A 24,196-nucleotide genomic window follows, 5' to 3' on the forward strand; every position below is an offset into this window, starting at 1 on the left:
TATTTATCAAAATTAATTATCAGCCGCCGAAACTTGGCTATTAGTTGTCGATCATGGTGGATTTGATTAGAAAAAAAGGAGAAAGAGACAAGAATGAGAGTTATGAGTATATTTAGGTTTTTAATAATATTTAAATTTTAAAATATCATATTATAATTTATTATTATAAATAAAAAAAATGTTATAATTTACAAAACAACCTACTATTTTTGCATCTCCCTAATAATAAATATAATCACAATTCTAATACTACAATAATAATATAATGCGCTGCACAACCAAACTTTTGTTTTTTTTTCCTGTTTTTCAAATATTTTTTCCCCTTATCTTAATTTTTATCCGTCTTAGGATTTGCTTCTTAAATTTTTATCCAAATTTGGTTTATTGTCTCTCATAAAAGTTAGGTAAGCTTGACCTTTAAAATTGAAATTTAGGGTTCAAAGTGAAATATGTTTCTGGAAAAAAAAAAAAGAAAGGTTGTAATAATTGTAGATATCAATATTAAAAAAAGTTATGGGGATTTTTAAACGTTAGACCATCTCTGATGTAAATTTTTAATGCTATTTAAAATGTTAAATCTATTTTTTCCGTAATTATTAAACTTTAAAAGTTTTAAAAGTAAACTTTTATTTTTACAAAAGAAGAGATTCTCTGGCACGTTTGGCACACTAGTAGGTCATGTTTTTTAAACCATTAGATCTGCATACTTTTTAATTTTTACGTATTTTTATGCAGATCCGACGGATAGAAAACCTGACCTACCGGTATGTTGATGTACCGAAAAATGTCCCTTAAAATAATTAGAAAATAGAAAAGTTGCAATGATTAAATGAAAAAGTAAACATTTTAACTAATAGTAATCAAATATCAAATTTCTCATATGCTATACTTGGTAGGAAATCTACCATAAAGTATAACATATGAAAAATTTAACACGATAAATAACATTGAATTGGAGAGTATTTTTTACACTCAAATATTAAATTTATAATTGACATATCAATTATAGTATTATATTAAAGATGCTCTTAAATTTGAATTACATTCTATCAACAAAAGTGTTAGTTGCTGTAATTTTCAACTTTAGACACGTTGGGCTTGTTTTTTTGAGTGAAAAACTCAAAAAAAGGTAACTCGAGTTATAACTTTATTCGAGTTTATGTTCTTTTAAGTTTAAACTCGAGTTCAAACTCGAGTTTAGGACTAAAACTCTAGTTCAAGTTTTTCCTTTAACTCGAGTTCAGAAACTCAAACTCAAATTAATGAACAATATTTTTTCTATTCTTAAAAATGCTATAACTTTTTCGTTTTAATTCTGATTGAGATGATTTTTTTTCTATGCGTTGACAACAAAAAGACAAATAAAACCCGACTCATATACCCTATTAAAATTTTTCATCAGTATTGAGTTTTTATTAAAATACTATCTAAATATAAATTCAAGTTTTGACTCACTCAAACACAAACTCAAAAATATTCTTATCTCAAATCATAACTCAAATGTACACAACCAAACACAAACTCAAGTTACAAGTTCAACTCAAGTTATAACTCAAATTCAACTCAAGAATTATACTTAAGTTAAACTCCAAACAAACAAGCCCGTTAGTTCTTGAAATGCGCATTTTTTTTAAAACTTTCATTTCCAAGGATCAGACTTTGCAATGGTGTTTAGCCAATTAACAATTTGAACTCATAAACTAATAAGATTAATTTCATAAACGCTTTTTAAATTTTGTTTTCAACATGCTTTATAAACTTTGAAAATGTTCATTTTACCCTCTAAAATATATACCTTAGTTTAAAATGCCTTTTACATCTTATAAAACTAATAAATTGATGACATAATACTACTTATGTTTTTATTAATCACCCAAACTATTGATTTTAAGCCAACTTACCTATTGAATTATTACGTTTCAACTTGCCCCGTAACTTTTTAAAAGATCGAAGGGGTAAGTTGACACAAAATCAATAGTTTAGGGGATATTTATGAAAAAATATTAACTTAAGGGGTATTTTGAACAATTTTTCATACTTTATGGGATGAAATGAATTATTTTCAAAATTTAGAGACATGTTGAAACAAGGTAGAAAATTTTGGGGTATTTATTAAATTAATCCTAAACTAATATTCTATGGGGTTTCAAATTTCTCCTAAAATTGTGAGTGAGTTACTTGCTTTTACTTTATTTTACTCAGATATTTTGTGAAAATGACACTGCATTTTAATTTTGAGAAAATTGTTGAACTGTATGAGCCTGAATTTTTACCCTTCATTCTTGATAAATACATTTTAACTAATATAGTTATATGATTAGAAAGAATATTAATCATGAATAAAAGGTAAAAAATAAAAATTAAGACCTCATGTACTTTAAAAAGTATTTATCTTCTTTCTTTTTAATTTTTTTACACGCTTTTACGAAAGATTTTTACTCATTTTATTTTTTTTTATTTTTTATTGTGTGTGTGTGTGTGTGTGTGTGTGTTAATTAAGGGAGGGAAGGATGGAAAACAAATGATAGAATATATGAATGAGAGGAAAGGAACGGTTATTTATTTTGTTTGGTGTGATAAAAATAAAATAAAATAGATGGTTATAAATAATTTTTTTTTAGCTAATACTATTTTAGTTTGAAAATGAAGATAAAAAATAATGACTCGCATATTGTCATAAGTTTTCTTTTGAAAAATCTTCACACTTTTAGATGGTGAGAAGTACAATACTTTTATCCCCCAATTTCTCTTGTTTTCCTCTTTGAAAGCAACCTAGGCTTTCATTTTATCTTCGAAAATCTTTTAATTCTTTTTCTTTTTCCTTACTTTTCTTTCTTTCTGTTTTTTTTTTAATGATTTTTCCTTACTTTTCACACTAGCCGAGGTAGTGGGTTTGACAACTTGGGGCCTGTTTAGTTCGCTGATTTGAGTTTTTAATTTGAGTTGAGATGTGACTTTATGTGAGAGCTTTTTACTGTAGTAAAAAAGTTAAATGTGACTGTTTCTGAGAGTTTTTTACTGTAACAAAACTCGAATCGGTAAAGTGAACGGGACCTTGTATTACTTATTCATTCATTTATTCTTAGAACCAAATGGCCACTTGTAATATAGATTTGAGGTTGTTTAAGAATCTTAGGGGTGGTTCTTTTGCAACAAAATTCAGAAAAAGTTTAAACTCAAGTTACAACTTTATTCAAGTTCACGTTCTTTTAAGTTTTAATTTTATTCAACTTTATTCAAATTACAACTTTAACTTAAGTTATAACTCAAATTTAACTCAAAAATTACACTTAAATTATATTTCAAAACAACAACTCCTTAAATTCTAATTATAGTGTAGTAGATGTGTTTAGGAGGCTACCTTTGAGAGGACAGCAACAAATAATTATGTTGATGATGATAACAATCATTTAGAATCTCATTAACTATATTTATTTAATTGGGGCCTAGGGGCGCACAATTTTTTTCTTTTTTTCACCCACAAAGTTGTTGTATTTCGTATCTTTGATCTCTCGTTCTCTCTCTCCTCGTTTATTAATTATTGTACATTTTCAAAATTATTTTTAATATCATTTTAAATTAATTATAAAAATTTTTCTAAATTATGACTCTTGTAATATATTATTCCTTAATTTTTTAAACATAACATTAATGTTTTCTGAAAAATAAAACGTTAACAAAACGACTCCTTTTGTTAGAAACTTTAATGGAAATTGATACGAAATTATTTTGTAGTACATAATTCAATGGAATTAAGGTAATTTGGATTTCAAACAAAAACTTAAGCCGTTAGTAACTGTAAAAATTATTAAAATCCCAATTGTTAAAGAAAACCTGACACTAATTGAAGTTTTTTTTTAAAAGAAATAAGATTTTTTAAAAAATAAAAGAAGATATCTCTCTCTAATTTTTTTTCCCTTATGTGAAAGAAATTAGAGAGAGATATCTCTAACATCCCTATGTTCGTTACTATTCCCCTTCAAAAATGTATTTTCTCTTTACTCCCTTAAAAAAAAAAAAAAAAAAAAGTGAGGGAAAGGAAAAGACTTTATTGCCTTCCTTTTCACAAAAGGGATAACCACGAAAAAAGTCCTCTCCTTAATTTCGCCTCTCTCTCTCTCTAAGAAGACTCTCAGACCGAGTCTTTTCTCTTTCGGATTTTCTCAGTTAAAGCTAAACACTTTCACTTCATTTTCTCTTCCTCTTCTTTCTCCTGGTACGTCTCTCTCTCTCTCTCTCTCGCTATATATATATATATATATATATATATATATATCTCCAATAATACCTTTTTTTCCACGTCTTTCAATTTTCTGCTGATCGATGCAGTTTTCAATCTGAATTCCCTTTTTTCATCGTTAATTTGTATGGATGATTTTTTTGCTCTATCTAATCTGCTCAGAAGCATCTGATTTTATTATTATTGTTTTTTTAAATCTCAGCAAGTTTGTTTTGTTATTTTCCCCAAACAATTTGGGGACTTGTTAGTAGACTATGGATTTACTTTCTTATTTTTTGAAAGGAAAAATTGCATTTCATTAAAGTATTAATAAACAGTCGTTTAGTACGATGTTAACTCGTACGTATGAGGTCTGAAACTGAGAAAGTACCTAGGCACACTAACAATGAGCAGGCTTAAAGCTCAACCGGAGAAAATCCATCACTTCAATTTAAGCTTTCGAACGCTAGAAGAGTAAATCGTCAAAATCCATAGAAATGAGACATCTACGCGGCATAAAAAAATTTTAACCGGACCAAGATCACTCTATCAGTATTAAACCGAACACCTAAATCTAATAAAAAACAACAAACCATATGAGCTTTGAATGGGCAAACTACCAACTTTATTACAAACATAAAAATTATAAAAAGACAAAAACCTCCGACCACTGTCGGTAGAATTCTTCGGTGAAGGGCGTCCGGTTAAAGGACCATCGAGAAAGACAGCCAGCAAAGAGATCTCAGCCACCGAGGGGAAAACTCCCTAAGAAAGGAGATCATCCATTCGACTTCCAAACTCTTAACCAGTTTAGATCTATCTAAACGGAGCCACCACACCGTATATCACTACCACCAATGAGAAGCCGATGATGAGACGAGTTGTAGGATCAAATTTCACGGCCAGGAGTTCGGCGACGCGTTCGGAGGCGGTGCCGGAGCTTCGGTCAATCTTTGCTCTCCAAGGACCTTCTCACCCTCTCAACTTTCTAAATAAAGTTTTATTTTTAGGTTTTATGTATTTTAGCCTTGCTGTAATCTTCACAGGTGCGATATTGCTAATTGCTATGTTTTTTGACCTACCAGTGATTTTGTTATATGCTCAATAAAATCTGTTCCTTTTTACTTTGGATTCTCAGTTTGCGGAAGAAAGCTTCAGTTTGTCCAATGAAAAAAAAAAACAGAGAAAAAAAAAAGCTTTAGTTGGGAAGTTTGGATTCGTATTATGTTTTTTCAGATATTAACATGGTGGGTTTTTCCTTAACTATGCCCTTCTTTGCATAGCCTTTGATTTTGATTGAATTTCAATTTCAGCTGTATATTATGTTATTTCATTGCTTGCACCGTGATCTTCATGTCCCTTTAGTGGGTCAGCATATTTTTAAGAGTTTGGTGTAGCAGTTTCACTTTGGATTCTCGGGCTTTAGTTTGTCCAAAAAAAAAAAGCTTTAGTTTGAAAGTTTGAATTTATGTTGCTTTTTTGGGATATTAACGTGGTCGGTTTTGCCTTAACTATGCCCTATACATGTCCGTTGAGTGGGTGAGCATATTTTGAAGCGTTTGATGCAGCAGTTTCACTAAGATGGCATGTTAGACAATTTCCATGTTTTGGTCGGTTTTTTGTGATTTTGGGGTGAAGATATATATGCTGATTGTTGTGGAGAAGTATCAGCTTTGAAATGGTAATAATGATGACTGCTTATATGAGTAAGATACTTTCTCATTTTGGATCAATAATATGTGGAGCATTTTGGTTGTCACTGGTATACGCGCTCTAATTTTAAGCTGATGTGTTATGATAGGACAATTCAATTGGAATTGAGAATAGACAGAATTCTTTGGATGTTGATTTCAGAAAGTTCTTTGTGTTTGTCACTCTTTTCGGGATTTGATTACTTTCAGTTTTTGATGTGTTTTGTTTTGTTTTGTTGCTTGGTAGGTTAAGCTGACTTAAGGTAGGAAGCCTTAGTTTTTTATTTCAAAGGTTGATAAAAAGGATGTCTAGTGGTGGAGACACACATTGGTGTTACCAGTGCAGTCGTACTTTCCGGATCCGGGGAGGAGATGTTGTTTGCCCCTACTGTGATGGGGGCTTTGTGGAAGAGATTTGTGAGACTGAGATGCACGGCTTGTCGCGACGTGATGAATTTATATCAGATTCAGAAGTTTCTCATCAAATGCCTGATATATTTGATCTTATGTTCGCGTTGATGGGAAGAAGTGGTCCTGACCAAAGATTTATCGACACTATCAGACATAGAATGGCTGGAAGGAACCCTAACTTTGATGTTAGAGCAAGATCTGGTCCTGAACACAACTGGGGTGTCTCTGGTTCTGCACCTTTGCTAATTTTTCAGGGCCAATTTCCTGGTTTGGCATTCTCTCATGGCAGCCCAGGACATGGACGCAGGCGAGCTGATTTTGGTGACTACTTTGTTGGCCCAGGACTGGAAGAACTCATCGGACAACTTACTATGAACGATAGGCGGGGGCCTCCTCCAGCATCTCGATCTTCCATTGAGGCGATGCCCACCATCAAGATCACACAAGCGCATCTTCGCACTGACTTGCATTGTCCTGTCTGTAAAGAGAAGTTTGAGTTGGGTTCCGAAGCAAGGGAGATGCCTTGTAACCATATTTATCACTCTGATTGTATCGTTCCTTGGTTGGTTCAGCACAATTCATGCCCTGTTTGCCGTGTTGAGCTGCCTCCTTTGGGGACTAGTACTTCTCGCGGTAGCCGAAGCTGGGTTGGAGGTAGTAGTAGCGGAAGCAGCAGCAGTGGCATAGATGGGAGTACCTCTAGGGAGACTGGTCGTCAGAATTATGGAAGGAGAAATCCATTGTCGTTTTTGTGGCCTTTCCGCTCTTCAAATCCGAACACTCGTCGTGATTCTGAGACCGGAGGGAACAGCTCATCGACCACCCGAGAACGTAACAACGAGATGGGTTACTCTGGTTGGCCTTTTGATTACTAGTGCTTTGTTTCTTTTCCTCGTCGAGTGCACTTGACGTGCCTAATAAAGGTGGGTGAGTAAGTTCGTTGTAGAAATGTCCTTTGAAGATGGTACATCTCTTACTGCAATATATACTACTGAAATGTTCTCAGGGTCAATATAAGCTTGCTTAACTTTCCTGTAAATGTTGAATTAGCTTTTAAGGGGCTTCAAAAAGGGCTTCAAATTGTTGTTAAAAGGTGGTTGACATCTTTCTTTTTTTTTTTTTCTTTTTTTTTTTGTGTGGAATATGAGGTGGGGGGATTCGAACTCTATATCTTGTGATGGAGTTGAATTATCATTAGATTATACTTGCAACCAAATGTTGTCATTTTTACAAAACCAAACGAGTGCTTCTTAGAATCTTTCATATGCTTTTCCTGGTTTCATTTTCGTCCACGTTGTTTGTGAAATATTGGTGGCTAAACCACTGGTGATTTATCTTTACTGACATATTTTCGACCAGAGTCATGAGTAAGTTAGTGCTCGCAATTAGGTATTCTTGGCACTTGCTTTGCAATGATTGGTGTACCATTCCTTGCGACAGTTTCCTTCTTAAATTAATAGGTTTTGATTTTGTCATTTTGCAATTAGCAATTAAATCCTTATCTTCATAATTCTGAATTGGGTTGAATTGGCTTACTGCCTTACTCTATTTAACATGTGACATTTGCATGTGTACCCATTCAACTCGGTTCTTTTAAGAATTCATTTACAAGACATTTTTAATGTAATTTTATTGAAGGAAAAATTACACTAAACTTTGAAAAATTCTGTTTGTATGGCACACTTTATTGAAAGTTTTATATATTCTACTAGTTAAATTTTCTCTCTCACATGCGTACATTTTGGACCTTCTTCGGTAAATTTGTCAATAATTTTTAGAGTATGTACTAGTTTTTATCGTGCCCGTGATTTATTTAAAATAATGATTGTTAAATTATTTTTGTAAAAAAAAAAAAAGAAAGAAAAAGAAAAAAAAGGTCGTAAAAAAATAAAAAAAAAAACAAGTAAAAATATATGAAGTAAAAATCAAGTAAAAAAGATTTTTAAGTTATTTTGTTACATTTAAATCAATTCAATTTATTTTGTTTAATTTGTTTCTACTTAATTTGGTGTATTTTATTTTATTTTAGTATATTTTTATTAAATTTTGTTTTTTATTGAATCATTTGTAACATTTTTATTTAAGCAGCACTAAAAATTTAGTACAAAACTATATTAAAATGGATAAAATTAAACTACAAATAAACTCAAAATTAATAAGTAAATATATAGAAATAATAATTAATAAATAAAACCTTTTTATACAAATGAATATATATATAAAATATCTTATATATATAGATATGAAAAATATTACATATATAAACAGTTTTTAATTGATACGTTTTCATCAATAGTTAATATTAAATATAAAATTTAATAATGTGCCGTGATAAAAATTTAATCTCATTATCATAATCACATTCGTCAGATCAATATTTTACGGTTAAAATAATAATATATGTTAATAGATAAATATTAACTATTAAAACCATCCACGTATATATATATATATATATATATATCTTAACCATATTAAAAGGCGCAAAGCGCCTCTCAAAGTTTCACCCACAAAAACAAATCGTTTCGTCCCTGGGTGGGTTGCACAAAACATTTTATCTTTGGACTTTTAAATTAACAATGAAGTGGTTCACGGGCATGAAACATGAACGAATCAGGGAGTTCGGGGGGATGTGCCCCCTGAAACCTTAATTGGAAATAAAGAGAATAAACTAGCGAGTGAAGTGATTCACGGATATGAATCACGAAACGAATAAGAACTATCAAGAGGAAGGGGAGGGGGTTCGGGGGAGGGGAAGGGTCCCCTCCCTTAGCGTCCCGCCATTCCGAAAGAATGGAGTAAAGGGACAACTTAACATTTCCCTTTGTCCCGTCATTCTGAAGGAATGAAGTAAAGGGACGACCTTACCCTCCTCCTCGTTCCGCCATTCCGAAGGAATGGAATAAAGGGACGACCTTCCTTCTACTAAAAGCCCGCCATTCTGAAAGAATGAAATAAAGGGCCTACAAAAAAAATAAAGCGTTTTCGGCCCGCCATTCTGAAGGAATGGGGTAAGGGCCGACCCTAACAAAGTAAAGCGTTTTAGGCCTGCCATTCCAAAGGAATGGAATAAAGGGTCTACCTTAAAAAAGTAAATCGTTTTGTAATCCAATCAAACTTTAATCTTACCGTATGGAGCTGACGTCGATCAAGTATAGCTATTAAGTAACTAAAGGCCAATAGAGGGTCACCACTCATCGTCTTTTAGTTACTTTAGCGATCAAATAGAAAATAGAAGTTTATCTCCCCAATCCTTCATTAAACAAACGAAACTTTCGTTTTTTTCCTTCCTCATTGATCTATCGTTTTGCTCCTATTAAGTCCTTTCAAATGTATCCCTATTTATTTTACGATTTCATTTTCTATATACTTCTTTAAAATATTTTTTTCCCTCTCGCTTGTTCCTATTAAATTATGTTGTTTGATTTTTCTAAAACTTAATACATGGATGCACGTGTAATCACTAGTATTGGTAAAAATTTCAATGACATATTTGTATAGGAGAATTAAAATATAACATTTTTCAAAAAATATTTTAAGAATAACGAAAGTACTTAATACTTATTGTAATCATTTTAACCTTTTATACTGCAAAGTTTAGTAGTAATTGTTATAATAATTTTAATTTTTGATATTTGTAAAATATTTCAAAATTTTTTGTTGCATGTTAGAATAACTAAAAATTATCAATCAAGAAGATATCCAAATATTACTAATTTATCGCAGATCGCTTCCTACAAGGATCAAATAAAAACTTTGACTCTTTTAAAGGGAAAAAAAATCATTCTTCAAATTAAGTGGTTGTTTCTTCCAAAATAATAATAATAATAATAATAATAATAATATAATTATTAAATATTTGTTTTCCTTTTTTTTTTTAAAGTGTGTCATTATTGGCAACAACCATAATATTTAGCATATAATGATGCCATGCTCAACAAAGGCTAACAATTCGTGTTCACGTGTTACATTTAGACTGCCATGATTATAGCACAACACGATTAAAGTGAACATGAACACAACACAACTAATAAACATGCCAGAAACCTAAATACGAGCATGAAACCTTTATTGCACGAGTAGTACGACATAACATGTGAACATGTTTATTAAACAGACCGAAACGAGTTGATACTAAAAATACATGTTCATAACTCATTTATAACCCAACTAATACAAATGGTGGAAAGTTAATTATGTGTGTGTGTATATATATTTAAAGCTAATATTTATTGACTTTTTTTTTAAGTTTAATATCAATGGACTACTAAATACTAATTATAGCTAATTTTATTTTATCTATTTTATATATATAATATTTGTGGATATCTTATACATTCTAACGTATGAGAAAATACCCAAAACACCCACTGTGTTTATAAAAAGAGACCCAAAATACCTCCTTAAGCAATTAAAATTTTAAAAATGTCATGATTATCCTTCTCAATCTATATTAAATGTTATTTTTGATATAAATTAAAACATTTTTAAAAATGATCAAATAAATATTCTAAATAAAGAAATAGTACAATTATTTTGAGTTTTAAATTTTATTTAACATTTAGTTTAATAATGTTTTAAATTGTATTTAATAAACGTTAGGAAGGGTGACTTAGTATTTTAAGAAAACTCATGTTCTTTTGTCCAAAGAACTCAAAAAAAGACAACTCGAGTTCCAACTTTATTCAAGTTCACATTCTTTTAAGTTTCAACTTTATTTAACTTTACTCAACTTTATTCAATTTACAACTTTAACTCAAATTTAACTTAAAAACTACACTCAAATTACACTTTAAAAGAACAACCCAATGCTTGAGCAGATATTTCAAGTCTAAACAAGAAGTGTTCTGGGTATTTGAATAGTAAATGAAACGAAAGTGGCATTTTGACAATATAAGACTCGTATAGTAAACGTCTTTATTAACGGGTTGACACAAATCTATTCCATTTATTTTCATTAATTACTCATATATTAAACGTGCTAGAACTCTATCAACGACCGACCGTTTTGATCACCAAGGAAAGGCATTGGCCCATTCGGATTGGTCAGTGTTCGGTATTCCCCCTATTAAATTTGGGAAATGGGGCGTTACGGGGTCTCTTATATAAGTAATATTTTAAATTGTTTTAATCATTATTTTTCGTTTTAATATTTTTAAGAATTGAATGAGTTATTTTGTTAGACAGTGGAGAAGGGAGAGAGATTTATTCGGAGCTATTTGGATGCTAGCGTAACACCGGCATAATAAATAGGGTAAGGTTGTTTAAAGTTGATAATGCGTCATTAGCGTATGTTGTTGTAAGTTTTCAATAAAAGATCTTACCTGTTTTACCATTTTCTTTTAATATGGTGCGGGGTCTATAACTCCCACCTGCTATTTTCTTTTAATACGGTGTGGGGTCTATAACTCTCACTTTACTGTTGCAATAGAACTACTAAAATTCGAACCCTAGTGGACACGTACACACTTATACACCTATTTTACCAATTTCTATTCATTTATGGAGCATAAAGTCAATTTTTCTTGGACCATCCCCTATTTTTCACTGAACCTATTTTACAAATCTTGTATTCATTGCAAGGTGCTTTCTAACTTGCATTTCATGCAATCCGTTTTATCCATAGTAACACATCGGAAACGACCTAAATCATCAATTCATCATCCAGTACGTAAAAACATAAAATATGCCACTATTAAGATGACAATAAAACCAAAATGAAATTTCCATGGTCAAGCGTTGAATTTCAGGTGTCATTTTATATTGAGATACTAAAGAAATAATTAGTTTGTACATTATCCATCTTGAGAAGCTTTTTGCAATGTTGATACTTAAGGGTGTCCAAGTTTCTCGAGCACTTCTGAGAAAATGACATATCCCGCGCCTCCAATCACGAGCGAAAGGGTGAACTTTCCTCCTGGAACCAACTGAGGTAATCCCGTTGATAGCGTCGAAGCTGAGTATCTATCTGACCAGGACATTGCAGCTGGAATAATTCCAAACAGCACCAGTACTAACAACAACAACAACAACAACAACATAAACCCCAGCTGTTTCAGTTGAGAATGTTCAAAAAAATGAAACGAACAGGATGTACATGTATTATTCGATGAAAATTGGGAAAATATAGTAGCAATTATATGCCTTTTGCAGGTGAACACATTTACAATGCTACAAACATCTTCCACAATATTACATGATAAATGACTGGTAATTACAAGAATGGATGCAAAAATGTTATATATGAGTACACCAAAACCATACCTCCATAGGTCCCAGCAAAGTCTAATGCTTTAAAAAATATTTCTGGATCTAGCAATGACAGTGCCAAAGGTGGAACTAACGTCAAAAGATATGGTAGAGCACTCCCCCGACCAACAGGGAGTTTCAGCACTGCATATTTTGAAAATGATGTAAGAACCTTACAAAATATGTTATTGAATGAATTAGTCCTCGTCTAGATAACACCGGTTTTGATGAAAATCAGAATGCTACACATTTCTGACAATAATCAAAGTGGTCAAGTTTTTTGGATGCTTCTAGATATCAATGATGTTTCATGGTGTCTGACAACATTTTGCCTGGAAATGTGTTTTAGTTGTTAAGTGGTTACAAGTTAAAGATACATTATCATCCACTTTTGTTTGTGCATAACATTCGCATTACTGAATATGTGCCAAATATGTTCACCAAATGACCCAAACGACTCTTAGGGTCATTTAGAAGAAATTGATGTCCTAATTTCTTGGTAAACTAATCCCACTATTCTATTTCTTAGGGTCATTGATTATCTATCTTTTGTTGACGCTAGTCTATCAGTGCCGAGGCTGGAGATGGGTCACGTACTCCCCTAACTATTATTTGAACTATAATAAAAACGAGACCAACTTACTAGAAGAGCTCCTTTTGGAACAACACAGGAACTTTCCGGAAAGGTGGCCCGAGGCTTACGTAGGCCGTAGGCCAATGAGCAATAAAGATTGTTTGTTACCAGACAATGACAGTTGAATATACAAAAGCATGAAGATACTTACAGTCAGCTAGAAAGTCGGAGAGACCCAACACGAATCCAATGTAAGATGTCGCAATAGCAAGAAGAGAGAACACTTCAACTATCGGCTGTAAAAAATTTGTTAAAATCAAAAGTAGTAACAGAATCCAAATTCTCTTATGTTTGTGCTATAGAAACTTTTGGAGTTATCCAAAGAACGTACACCAACAGCTCCATTAGAAGATCGCAGTTGTTGTAATGGGTCAATCATCTTGTCAGAACCTATTTCTAGACTTGTGATGGTTCCAAGAATAACAGCAGTCCAAACAAGAAACAGAAGAAGGGGTATAGCTGTGCCTAGAATGATCGCTGTCCTGTATGTTTGCATCTCAATAACAATAACAAACCGAGTTACTCGAAACGGTAGAATTAAACTTAAAATGAAAAGAACCATGCACGCAAACATCAAAGTCAATGCAATAAGAAGATTACTTCAGTCAATTCAACTAAATTTCGTTTTGTGACTTGGGGGGATTTTACGCATCAATAACCAGAATTAGATACTGACTAATTAAAGCAAGGACAATGACTGAAGTAAATAAAATGGCATGAGTTTTTCTTTGGAACACACTGGTGCTGTTTGTGAAGCCATTATAAGCTATAATTCAAACACGACCACTGGATCTCTTTTTTCTGGATTTTTTTAAAGCACGTGCCAAATTGCTGACCAGAAAGAAAACCTAATCTAGCAAATAGAGATTTTAAAAAGAATCGGCTTAAATTGAAAGTTTTCTCCTTTCCCCGACTTAGACATGGTAAAACATTGTTAGCATGCTCCTTTGCCCGATGTCAATTTTGAATTTACTATTTAATCACTATCATGCACGCTTAAAATTATATTAGAAGAATCGTCCTACACTCTTTAATAAGGATAATCATGCACAGACATATTGCACGCACTACAATGAAAAGATTTTCACCTTATTTTTGACAGGTTTCCTTCGAGATTTGTGCAAATAACTGGCACTACATTCTGAAAAAACCAGATACGTATGTTACAATCCACTCAATGATGAATGACTGAAAGTTGCTGATTGTTACCTGGTAGACAAAGGAAAGCATAATTATCGGTATACTCATAGGAGCTGCTTGAAAGTTGGCTTTAAGAAGAGCATCCCAATGTAGGTCTCCACTTGCAACTGCCTAAGAGAGAAGACTTTATATTTGCTTATCATAGGATGCATAAGGTATACTCATAGTCAATTTGGAATACTCTAACAAGAATTCTTGCGCGTTGACGGAACTAAACACGAAAGTATAAGAAAATAATGGAATGACAGTGCAAATAATTAATTATCTTCCCCAGAAAAAATAAATCAAACAAAAAAATAGTTGTTGATCCTAAACTTGATAGGTGCAAGTACTATCTTGGTATCAAATGCTTGTTAATCCCAAAAAAAAAAAAAGGAAAAAAAAAAGAAGAGGGTACATCTTGGCATCTGTAGTTTGCCACATTTTAATATGATTCCAGAAAGTCCATCTGTACAATCAAGTTATTTATTGTCTATTCTAGAGTGTAGTCTCATTAAGACTTTTATCCTGTTCTTAGAAGTCCATTTTTTGCAATGAAGTTGCAGATTTTTCTGGTCATGTCAATGGTTTCCACGTGTCCCAAGTCTTACCCACCACCCTTTCTAGGTTCATAATTCCCAAAATATTTTAGTTCATGTCTAGGTATTTTCTTTTGGCTTTGGTTCTTAAATTCAAGTTCTCACTTGGACTTTGACGATCCTTTGAATTGCTTATATGTCCACTCGGCATAATTTCGTGAATGGTATCTGAAAGACGTTAGAGAATAGCTCCTTCAGTCGGAAAAATTTTGGATGGTTCAGTCTCATCTCTGACTGACCCGGTAAGGTATTTCTGTTAGACCTATGCTGAAGGGGATTTCTTATAATTGATTGGCGACCTATTAATACCAACAAAACCTGTATCTGTCACTGGTTTAAATAATTTAGAATTTTTTGTTCCAGCAAAAGTATATTTGAAATTTCGGAAGGGAAAAAATTACCACAAGAGCTGCAAAAGAAATGATGATTCCGAATACTAGGACTCCATTAATGGCACCAATAAACCGCTGGCTAAAATGGAAAATAAAAACAGTCAATTAACAACTAGGCACAACCACAGTTTAGAAGCAATTTTATATCAATAGCAAGAACAATCAATATAGGTCGCATATTCATGTTATTTCCATGGAAGAATTAACATATTGCCATATGCATATCCAGCTTAAATTTTCCTAACAAAGCTACATATATTGGAGAGTATATAATTAAACAATTTATAAGAAACGACAAAACGAGCGTTCATTTGGCATAGCTGAAAAGAAGTGTTTTATTTTTTTTTTTTGGAACTCGGGAGTGTGGGATTCGAGCGCTTCACCTTAGGGTGGAGTCAGGTATAGAATTACCCCTAGGCTATGCTAGCAACCACTTAAAAGAATTGGTTTTAGATGGCAATGCTCTTTTTTTTTTTTTTTGAGACGTTGGGCAAATACTATGGGAAGAGTCTCTTTTCCCCATTTTTGGCGCAAAATGATTTTATATCTTGAACAAACTCTAAGTTTTGTGGGTGTCCAATAAGGCCAAGTATGACTATATGAGCTTATACCATGAGCTCAAATGCAATTTAGTGTAGAACTTTATTCCAAAATATTTTGAATTGTTCTTTGAAATTCCACTTGGCCATCACCATAAATAAGTAACTTATTAAGTTGACTGTCAAACAACTAACAGCAGTTTGGTCACTTTGGTGTCAGTCTTTTCTATAAAACTGTTAAAAAAAAATTACTACTAAAATATTATCTTTTATAAGCATGGAAAATAGTAATATAGTGTTACTTAACTTAAGCTATTAAGAGGTGGTCCAGTAACAGTTTTTACGGACAACAAAAAATACCACTCAAAATAGTACTAAGTAACATTTCTGCCATCAAAGTGGCATAGTAAAAATATGTCTTTTATTAAATCAGTAAAATATAATCTTAAGTGGCACACTCTAAATCCTTTTTTTTTTTTTTTTTATTTCAACGCAAAGATATCAGGTCTCAATACATCATACAAGACAAATTTATAGTGTAAAAAAAATAATGTAGAACGACAGCAGCATATAAATATGCGGCGAATGCGTGTGTATTTATGTGCAGCGGCCAGTGAGTTCGTATTTGCCTAAGCGTGCATAAGCAAAATCTGATATGCACTTTAATATATATTTTAAACTTGCAAAGATTAGTTATCATTTCGTCCAGATAAAAATCACCTTTCTGTGTTTTGAAAAATGAGCAATATTCTAGGTTGAAAAGACATGATTGTTGCTTTTACTAACTAAGACGAGAGAGATTAAACCTTGGTTTGCGTCCAAATTTCAATGAAGGAAAAAATTAAGAAGCAAGTTTAAAGTAGGACAATAAAACCTTCCAGAGTAGCATATGCCGCCCAGAACCAAAGTAAACAAGGTCGCGCTTTCCCATCTGCAACCATAATGCTGCCATCAACACCTAACAAACACACGAAGGAGCTTGAAATAACATAGAAGTACTACTCAAAATGGTACAGAAAGTAAAAAACACATATTTGATATTTGATGTAACCAATGAGCAGTAGGTAAAGATTGTCATGTTGCATACAATGGAATGTGGAGATAATTGGTCAAGATATCTGATGAGCGAGCAACGTAGGCAATAAGGAGAGCGTAGTGTATAAAAATGTACGACCAGCTGCAAGACAAAGAAGTTATACGCAAACAAAGCACATCAGACATACCAGGTTACATACATATGAAAAATCTAGAGCAATAGTGGTGCAGATAAAAATAAAACTTTTTGTAAAGTTTTTGTTCTGTTTGTAGAGAATTTCTCATTTTCTTTCTTCAATAAAAAGTTTTGTTTCTTATCGGTAAAAAAAAATTTCCTGCATAATAGCTTCTACACAGGTTCCCAGCTGGACAAAGTACTCAAATGTTCAAGCTCCTACTAGAGTTTCTTAACTCTAAACTCTCATGATCCACCCATTGCTTTGAGAAAATGTGATTGTTCTTGTACATATCATTTTGCTTAGGTAGCATTTAGCAACAACTATTCTTCAAGTTAAGGACAAGCTAGAGATGATAGAAATCCATGCTCTACCTAGCAGGGCAAAGTTAATTCCATATGAGTTAGTTGGTAGGAGATCTCTATTTATACTGGAGGAGCCACCCACTAATACAGATAAACTCCATTTCTTTTCTTTCTTTTTTTTTTTTTTTAAATTTTTTCTCAAGATCTAGGGCTTCAGGAGGGTCTTGTGTTTAATAGAACAGATTGGAAATAAGAAATCCATATAGCCGACCCGAAGTAATTTGGGATTAAGGCTTGTATTTGTTGTTGTTGTTGTTTGTTTTTTTTTGTTTTTTTCCTGTTTTGGTAAGAAACAGCAAGTTAAATTTTGTTAAACAAATACGAGAAGAATGCAAATTAGTTCAAGACGGGCAAGAAATCCATCCAGCACATAGCACAACATCTTAAAAACTATGCTAAAATTACAGATTAACTCCATTTCTCTATTTTTCTTGTTTTACAATTTCGTTATGATGATGGAATATGACAATTGTTGGACCTTGGTTGTTTGAAAGACATGTGAGCAAAGCGACAAAGCTATGAAATTTGGACAAATTTCTATATGTTTGGATGATTAATCGAGTAGAAGAGTATAGTAGTGCTATGTTATTCTAGTTGGAGTCTACTGGTTGGTCCAGTTTGCCGCAGGTAGTTTCACCTTTCCCTTTTTTGGGAAAGAATTCCCATTCAATATTCTCTTCTTCCATGCCTTCACTATGGCCCGCCAGCCCTCTCTTTATCAATACTTTTTTCGGTGTAATTCAATCTACATGTTTGAGAATGCTCCTAAATATTAAAAGCAAAACAATGGCACAGAATTCATAACTAGTATATCAACAGCATTACAAGATTAGAAATATTCTTAATAAAACTCAGTCACCTGTAAAAGATTTCAAGAGGAATTTACCTACCTAGAAATTTGGACTCCTGCTTTCCCTAGAGTTCTCATGGCCATTGATACCTGAATTTATAGTCACAAGGGAAATGAATGAACACTGTTGGGTTTAGACAAATTTGAACAGAAAAATAATATGCTATTATACAAAATATATATGATTATGATATTGACCAGAAAGATGTAATTCTACTGCAACCAATGTTCTCTTTCCTCATCGAGTAAAAGTGCATCTTGATTCAAATACAAAGACAATTACAGTAGTTTGAACAAAAGAGATGAAGAATTACCAGAGATACACCACCAGAACCCAGTTCGCACATAGTGTTGACATTTACTTCAGCAATTAGGAGCCCTGTTACAACCTGCAGCAATTTTGATGTTTCTTGCAAACATTACTCTCTTGTATCCTAAAATTTTTATATATTTGAGTCAGTTCTTTTGAAAATTATTACATCTGTCCATAAACCTGCCCAGTAAGTAAGATGACCAAAAGACAAAAGTGAAGTTTGGATGGCTGACCGCTTTAAAAGGCACATCCAATCCAAGTCCATATTAAAGTTAAGCACCTTAGATTCATTAGCCTTGATTGACCATTGACAAAGAAAATATTTAAAGTATGATAACAACATTAAGCTTGGATAATTACCATGTAAACCCAACAGAAAATGCATGTAATTGCAGAGGCCAGAAATCCAGATTCTTGAGTCACAGCAAGAATTGCAAGGATCCCAGCTCCTATCTGCATAGTAATGCACAAAAAAGAATGAATAGGTTTTTTCTTTTAAAAAAAAAAAAAAAAAATTGACATTAACAATTTAACCACTCGTTTCTAAACTTATGGTCAATACAACATTAACAAGTAACTACAAAAAGAAACTATTAGCATAGAATGGGGCAAATTACAAAAATCAACCTGGACTTTGTCACTAGTATTAACTTGCCCTGATTTTTCCAATGTATCAATTATACCCCCGAGTTTCAGAAAATGACAATGTCAGTATTTCCATCAGTTTTCGTTAAAAAATAGACGGAAAACCTCACGTGCAGTCATGTGTTCCGACACTATTTTTTGAAAGGACAACAAACATAAGGACTAACTTGCCACTTTTATCAAGTTTAGAGGGTGTCGTTGGTACATTTAAAAAGTCAAGAGCAAGTTAACACAAATGACAAAATTCAAAAGGATTTTTGTAAGTTATGTACTCTCTCCTCCCCCCAAAAGGTTGGGTTTTGGGAAGAAATTCCATGAAATAGTCTTTTATCTTCCAAAAGTTAAAGTGAAATACTGCTACTAATTCCAAAAAAGAAAAAAAAAAAAAAAAAAGAAGTGAAGTTTGCTACGAATTCAAACAAGTTTCAAATCTGCATTACTGAAAATAATACTTCAAACAGAAAAATTAGAATCCGAAAAGTTCCATTTGCTTACCGTGGTTCCAGCGACAAGAAAAACCGCGCTCGATAAACTTCCTGCAAAAAAATACAAAGAAATTACGCGAAAGAAATTTACATAATCCCTGCGATAATCGTGAAAATGTAGAGACGAACCAGGTTCTCTCTTGAAGGTGGCCCGGTTGAGGTTGGAGAAAAGCCTCTCGAATTCGAGCTCCGATTCGGACCGAATTTGGTTCCGCGAGAAGCATTTGAAGCGGGAACTCGAAATCGAAATCAATGGAGGATTCGTAGCTGCAGAGGAGTGATCTCTTCTGGTCCATTTTCGGATTCCATTGCTGCGACGAGAGAAATTGAAGAACCGGAGCTTGTTTCTTGAAGACGAAGGAATTACGGAGATTGGAATCTGTGGAGAAAGCAATGCCATTACTGGTTATCTCTCTCTCTCTCTTTTTTGGTTATGGAGTTTCTGGTGTCATCAGATGTGGAAGAAGGGACTGGGACTGCTGAGAAGTCTGTGCCGGGTCATCTGGCCCAAGTGTAACACAACAGATAATGTGGGTCCCTTCCAAGTTCCTGGAAACTTTTTTATTTTTTTTAGTTATAAATTATAATCAATCCGCAACGAGAAATCATTAAAGAGCCAATAAAGGTTCGAATATGATAAAGTCGAAAAAATTGATGTTACACACACGACTAAATAATATAAATGCGTTCTTAACTTAATAACGGAGAGAATTCCTTCAATAAGTAATACAATATCATGATTTAGTCACATAAAAAAGACTCAAGATAAACCACATTCTAATCTCAAAATATAACCAAGCCACACAATACAAGTTAAGAACGGTGGAAAACAACTAAATAAGAAAACCATTACCATTATTACAACACTAACATAAACAAAAAAATTGTAAAAACTTTACAAAGATCCCAAAAGATCAATCCCCTCAACTCCAAAAATATGTGAATCACGGTGGGAGCAACACCGAAAAAAAGCACCTGAAATAGCGACAGAAGCGTTGGAAATACAGTAGCGCATGGATTTCACGTGCAGTCACCTACAGGTGCCGACTATGACACACGTCAGTCCACCTTCCTCGCCTCCCTTCCATAACCTATTTCTCAAAGTTTCAACGGAATCCCACGTCGAATGTGTCCTAGATCTACTGTAGAAGAATGACTTCTTCCCCTTGAACAGCTCCATTTTAATGACTACCCACACTTCCATTGACAAGAAGTCGATGCTAGTAACTGTTGAGATTTTCCCAACGAACTTTGGAGGCCGGCAACCGATCAAAACGCCAGACCATCGACCCCAAAATAAACCCTTTCTCTGTTCTTGCAGAGCCTCTTTTTCTAACTTTCTCTCTCTGAAAACACTTTTAAGAGAATTATAAAATAGAAACACTTTCATGGAAAACTTTTTTTTTTATGACAAAAATTGAGAGAAAATCAAAGTAAATAAAAGGCTTAAGAAATTAAAAAGAAAATCCATTGAAATGCCCAAAAAAACTAATTTGGTAAAAAAAAAAAAGAAAGAAAGATAAATTTAGGCTTAAAAATATTTTGGTCTACGGGATAAAATGTTGTTTAAATATATTTTAGGGGCTAAAATTAGGGATGTTCATCGAATCTTCCAATCTGACCAATCCGCATAATCCAATCCAATCCGTAAAAAAATTTTAAATTCAAAACGGATTGAGATTTTCCCAGTCAGCAACAACGGATTGGATTGCGAATTGAGAAATTCTCAATCCGCATAATTTGCGAATCCGATCTATATAAATAATATTTTTTATATGTGTTTAATAACATATGTAATGGAATTTATTTGTTCAATTATATAATACATATTGTATATGAAATTATGCAAATATCAATTTTGTCATAATTTTATGAGAATATTTTCAATATGGAGATGAGCTACAAGAGTCGAGGTTTAAAACGTAAGTTAATCTCTGAATCCGGATAATTCAATCGACGAATCCGTTACGGATTAAATTGGATTCGGGTCTAGCGGATTGGTAACGGATTGAGATTTTTCCAATCCGTATAAACGGATTAGATTCTGGATTGACCCTCTAGCTAAAATTGTTCAATATTGTTTTGGGGTTATTTTAAGGCATTTTGAAAAATTATAAAAGGAATAGTTTGTAAGTTCCAACTGTCAATGAAGGTGTCATTGCCACTCTCAAACACTGCTCTTTGAGACCGGATTTGCATTGGTGTTGGTGGACTTTGTCTCCTTCATTGATTTGGTGAAGTTTTAGGGATCTTCAAGGCCTTGGAAGCATAGGTGTAAACGGGGTGGCACAAACGGGGCAGTGCACCGGTGATTGCCCCATTGCTTTTTGCCACGCCCAGTTTTCAGCTGAATAAATAGGGCGGGGCAAGGCTGCGGTGAGGGCGACGGCGACCAAAACCATTTACACTCCTGCTAAATTGGAAGATGCGTTTGCACTCACGAAGCCTAAAGAGCTGTCTCGAAGATTAAATTCTCGGACCAAAGTCTTCAATTCAGAAAATAAATTTAGGGTCATTTTCTTCAATTCAGAAAATAACAGCCATTTACTTTTCAAGCCATCCACAACAGTTCACCAGAAACAAGAGTTGCTAATATTCATGTGCCAACGACTATTGAATAATGAACTAAATACAGTTAAAAGACAACCAAATACATATATAAATCTCAAACAAATCAATTCATACAGCACAAACAAACAGACAACATATATAATAATTGGTACACATCATCATTCAACCCCCGAATTTTCTTTTAACTGAAACACGATTAATGCATATATAAAACACCCAGATCGCGAAATTTCATAGCTAGAGCAATATTAATTCTATGAATGTAGGATATTATTTAATCCATTACAACAAGAAGAATAAAACTACTTAATAAGATCTTCGCCAGCAGACTTCCCTTCGAGCAAAGAAGCCTCCTTCACGCACAAGCTTATGAAGCCCGATTTCGCAGAAGAAGGATCCCAACTAATATTTTTTACTCTCTCCAACTCGGCCTCCAGCTTCACCTTCTCTTGCTTTACTTGCTCAATCTTTCCCTTGAGCATTTTCGGCACCTCAGTTTGAAGCCTCAACTTAAAGTAAGCACAACTGAGTCGTCTTAGATGCTCAAACACGAAATCGATTTTGAAGCCGGAACTTTTGAGCCACATGGCCTGGCAACACCAATCCCTGAGATGATCTTCATTCACGTACCTTACCCTAGTCTTATTCATGCGATGTATGAGTGCACATAAAATGGTATAACGAGAGCTTGCCATTTCTTCTTCCAATTTTGATGGGTGGAGATCATTAAAACGAGCAAGAAGCATTTGTAGAATAGGAGCCAATATCCAAGGTACCTTGTAATTCCCAACTTTGACCATCTTCACATCTCCTCTCAAATAACGTAGATTCGGGTATCTATCTTTGTCATAAGAATCCTTAATCCGAGACATCATCTTTTTATAATCGTTCCAATACATACTATATTGATCATCTGTATAGTCATCAATATTGTAGGTTGGTGCCTCTCCTGTATATTCGGGACGCTCGACGAGGTGAAGACAGTTGGCTACCGAAATTGTCCGTCTAAATTCCGGTCGACGAGTTAAAACTTCTTTAACCTGTCCATGCACGTAAAAACAATTTACTTTAGTTTGTTGTCTTTCATTCAGAATGCGTCATTTTCTATCCCCATAATTTTTCAAAAAGTTTTTTTTTATATTAAATAATTTTTCAAAAATTTAAAAGAAATTAATTAATGCTCATTTCGTCTAATTCTGTTAAGAAATTAGGTCGAAAAATGACATTGCGATAAATTATATTATATTAACATAGAAGAACAAAACATACGTAAATTAGAACCTTTTAACACATCTTAATCCTAATACTAGATTAAAAAAGAAGATAAGAAAATTGTTTTGTTTTTCGAAAGAAAGAAATAAAAAAAAAAAAAGCCAAACTAAACCAAAGTTAACACAGCCAAGCATGAAACACCATTCCCATCATAAATACTTTAATCATGAGGAAGTAAATTTGCCCATCAAATTACTTTCATGCCCTAAAAAAAAGGTCACAAAAGAGATTCACAATGGCTGCGATATGATGAAAGGCCAAATGCCCTTGACAAGCAAAAGAGGTCTAACGAGAAAAAAGGTATTCTGCAAAAAAAAAAAAAAAAAAAAAAAAAAAAAAAAAAAATTTTTAAAAAAAAAAAAAAAAAAAAAAAAAAAAAAAAAAAAAAAAGTATTTTACACAATTATCTCTGAGCTTGTAGTAGGGCTTTTGAATTTGCTCTCTTAATTGTTAATTTTGATAATTTGCCCGACAACTTGTAAGACTATTACAATCATGTGTCCCATCTCGATGATGTTTGTATGAAATTGATAACTATAAAATATGTTTCATGAAAATTTACAATATCCAA

At 33.0% G+C, this 24,196-nt stretch overlaps 2 protein-coding genes across 3 annotated transcripts; one reads left to right on the plus strand and one right to left on the minus strand.

Moving 5' to 3' along the window:
* The first annotated feature begins 4,106 nt into the window (after positions 1–4,106).
* Positions 4,107–7,556, plus strand: LOC21405345 (probable E3 ubiquitin-protein ligase RHC1A). Of its 2 annotated transcripts, none has more exons than XM_010095517.2 (2): positions 4,107–4,216; positions 6,158–7,556. In XM_010095517.2, the coding sequence occupies exon 2, from the start codon at positions 6,216–6,218 to the stop codon at positions 7,194–7,196; it is 981 nt and encodes a 326-aa protein (XP_010093819.1). In that variant the 5' UTR covers positions 4,107–4,216; positions 6,158–6,215; the 3' UTR covers positions 7,197–7,556. The 2 variants fall into 2 exon arrangements, with proteins under 2 accessions (XP_010093819.1, XP_024019694.1); XM_024163926.1 differs by lacking the exon at positions 4,107–4,216 and adding an exon at positions 5,376–5,466.
* Positions 7,557–12,063: 4,507 nt separating this feature from the next.
* LOC21405346 (tyrosine-specific transport protein) lies at positions 12,064–20,248 on the minus strand. Its single transcript, XM_010095518.2, has 14 exons — positions 19,912–20,248; positions 19,793–19,833; positions 19,013–19,105; positions 18,654–18,728; positions 18,380–18,429; positions 17,001–17,090; positions 16,788–16,844; positions 15,384–15,453; positions 14,414–14,515; positions 14,293–14,345; positions 13,536–13,686; positions 13,356–13,440; positions 12,586–12,714; positions 12,064–12,334 (listed from the first exon to the last, which is right to left on the minus strand). Exons 1-14 carry the CDS (start codon positions 20,180–20,182, stop codon positions 12,153–12,155), a joined length of 1,449 nt encoding a protein of 482 aa, XP_010093820.1. The 5' UTR covers positions 20,183–20,248; the 3' UTR covers positions 12,064–12,152.
* Between the last annotated feature and the right edge of the window lie 3,948 nt (positions 20,249–24,196).

This window comes from Morus notabilis, unplaced genomic scaffold (genome assembly GCF_000414095.1).
Source record: "Morus notabilis unplaced genomic scaffold, ASM41409v2 Scaffold306, whole genome shotgun sequence".
Classification (NCBI taxonomy): Eukaryota; Viridiplantae; Streptophyta; class Magnoliopsida; order Rosales; family Moraceae; genus Morus; species Morus notabilis.

What these genes read in the sequence shown, in the direction of transcription:
- LOC21405346 (XM_010095518.2), bottom strand. Translation starts at nt 20,182, where the DNA reads ATGGCATTGCTTTCTCCACAGATTCCAATCTCCGTAATTCCTTCGTCT. An exon ending in CTTCTAATGGAGCTGTTGGT is followed by an intron (nt 13,441 to 13,535) that starts GTACGTTCTTTG and finishes AATTTTTTACAG; the next exon opens with CCGATAGTTGAAGTGTTCTC. An exon ending in CTCCGACTTTCTAGCTGACT is followed by an intron (nt 12,715 to 13,355) that starts GTAAGTATCTTC and finishes CAAAATATGCAG; the next exon opens with TGCTGAAACTCCCTGTTGGT.
- LOC21405345 (XM_010095517.2), top strand. Translation starts at nt 6,216, where the DNA reads ATGTCTAGTGGTGGAGACACACATTGGTGTTACCAGTGCAGTCGTACT.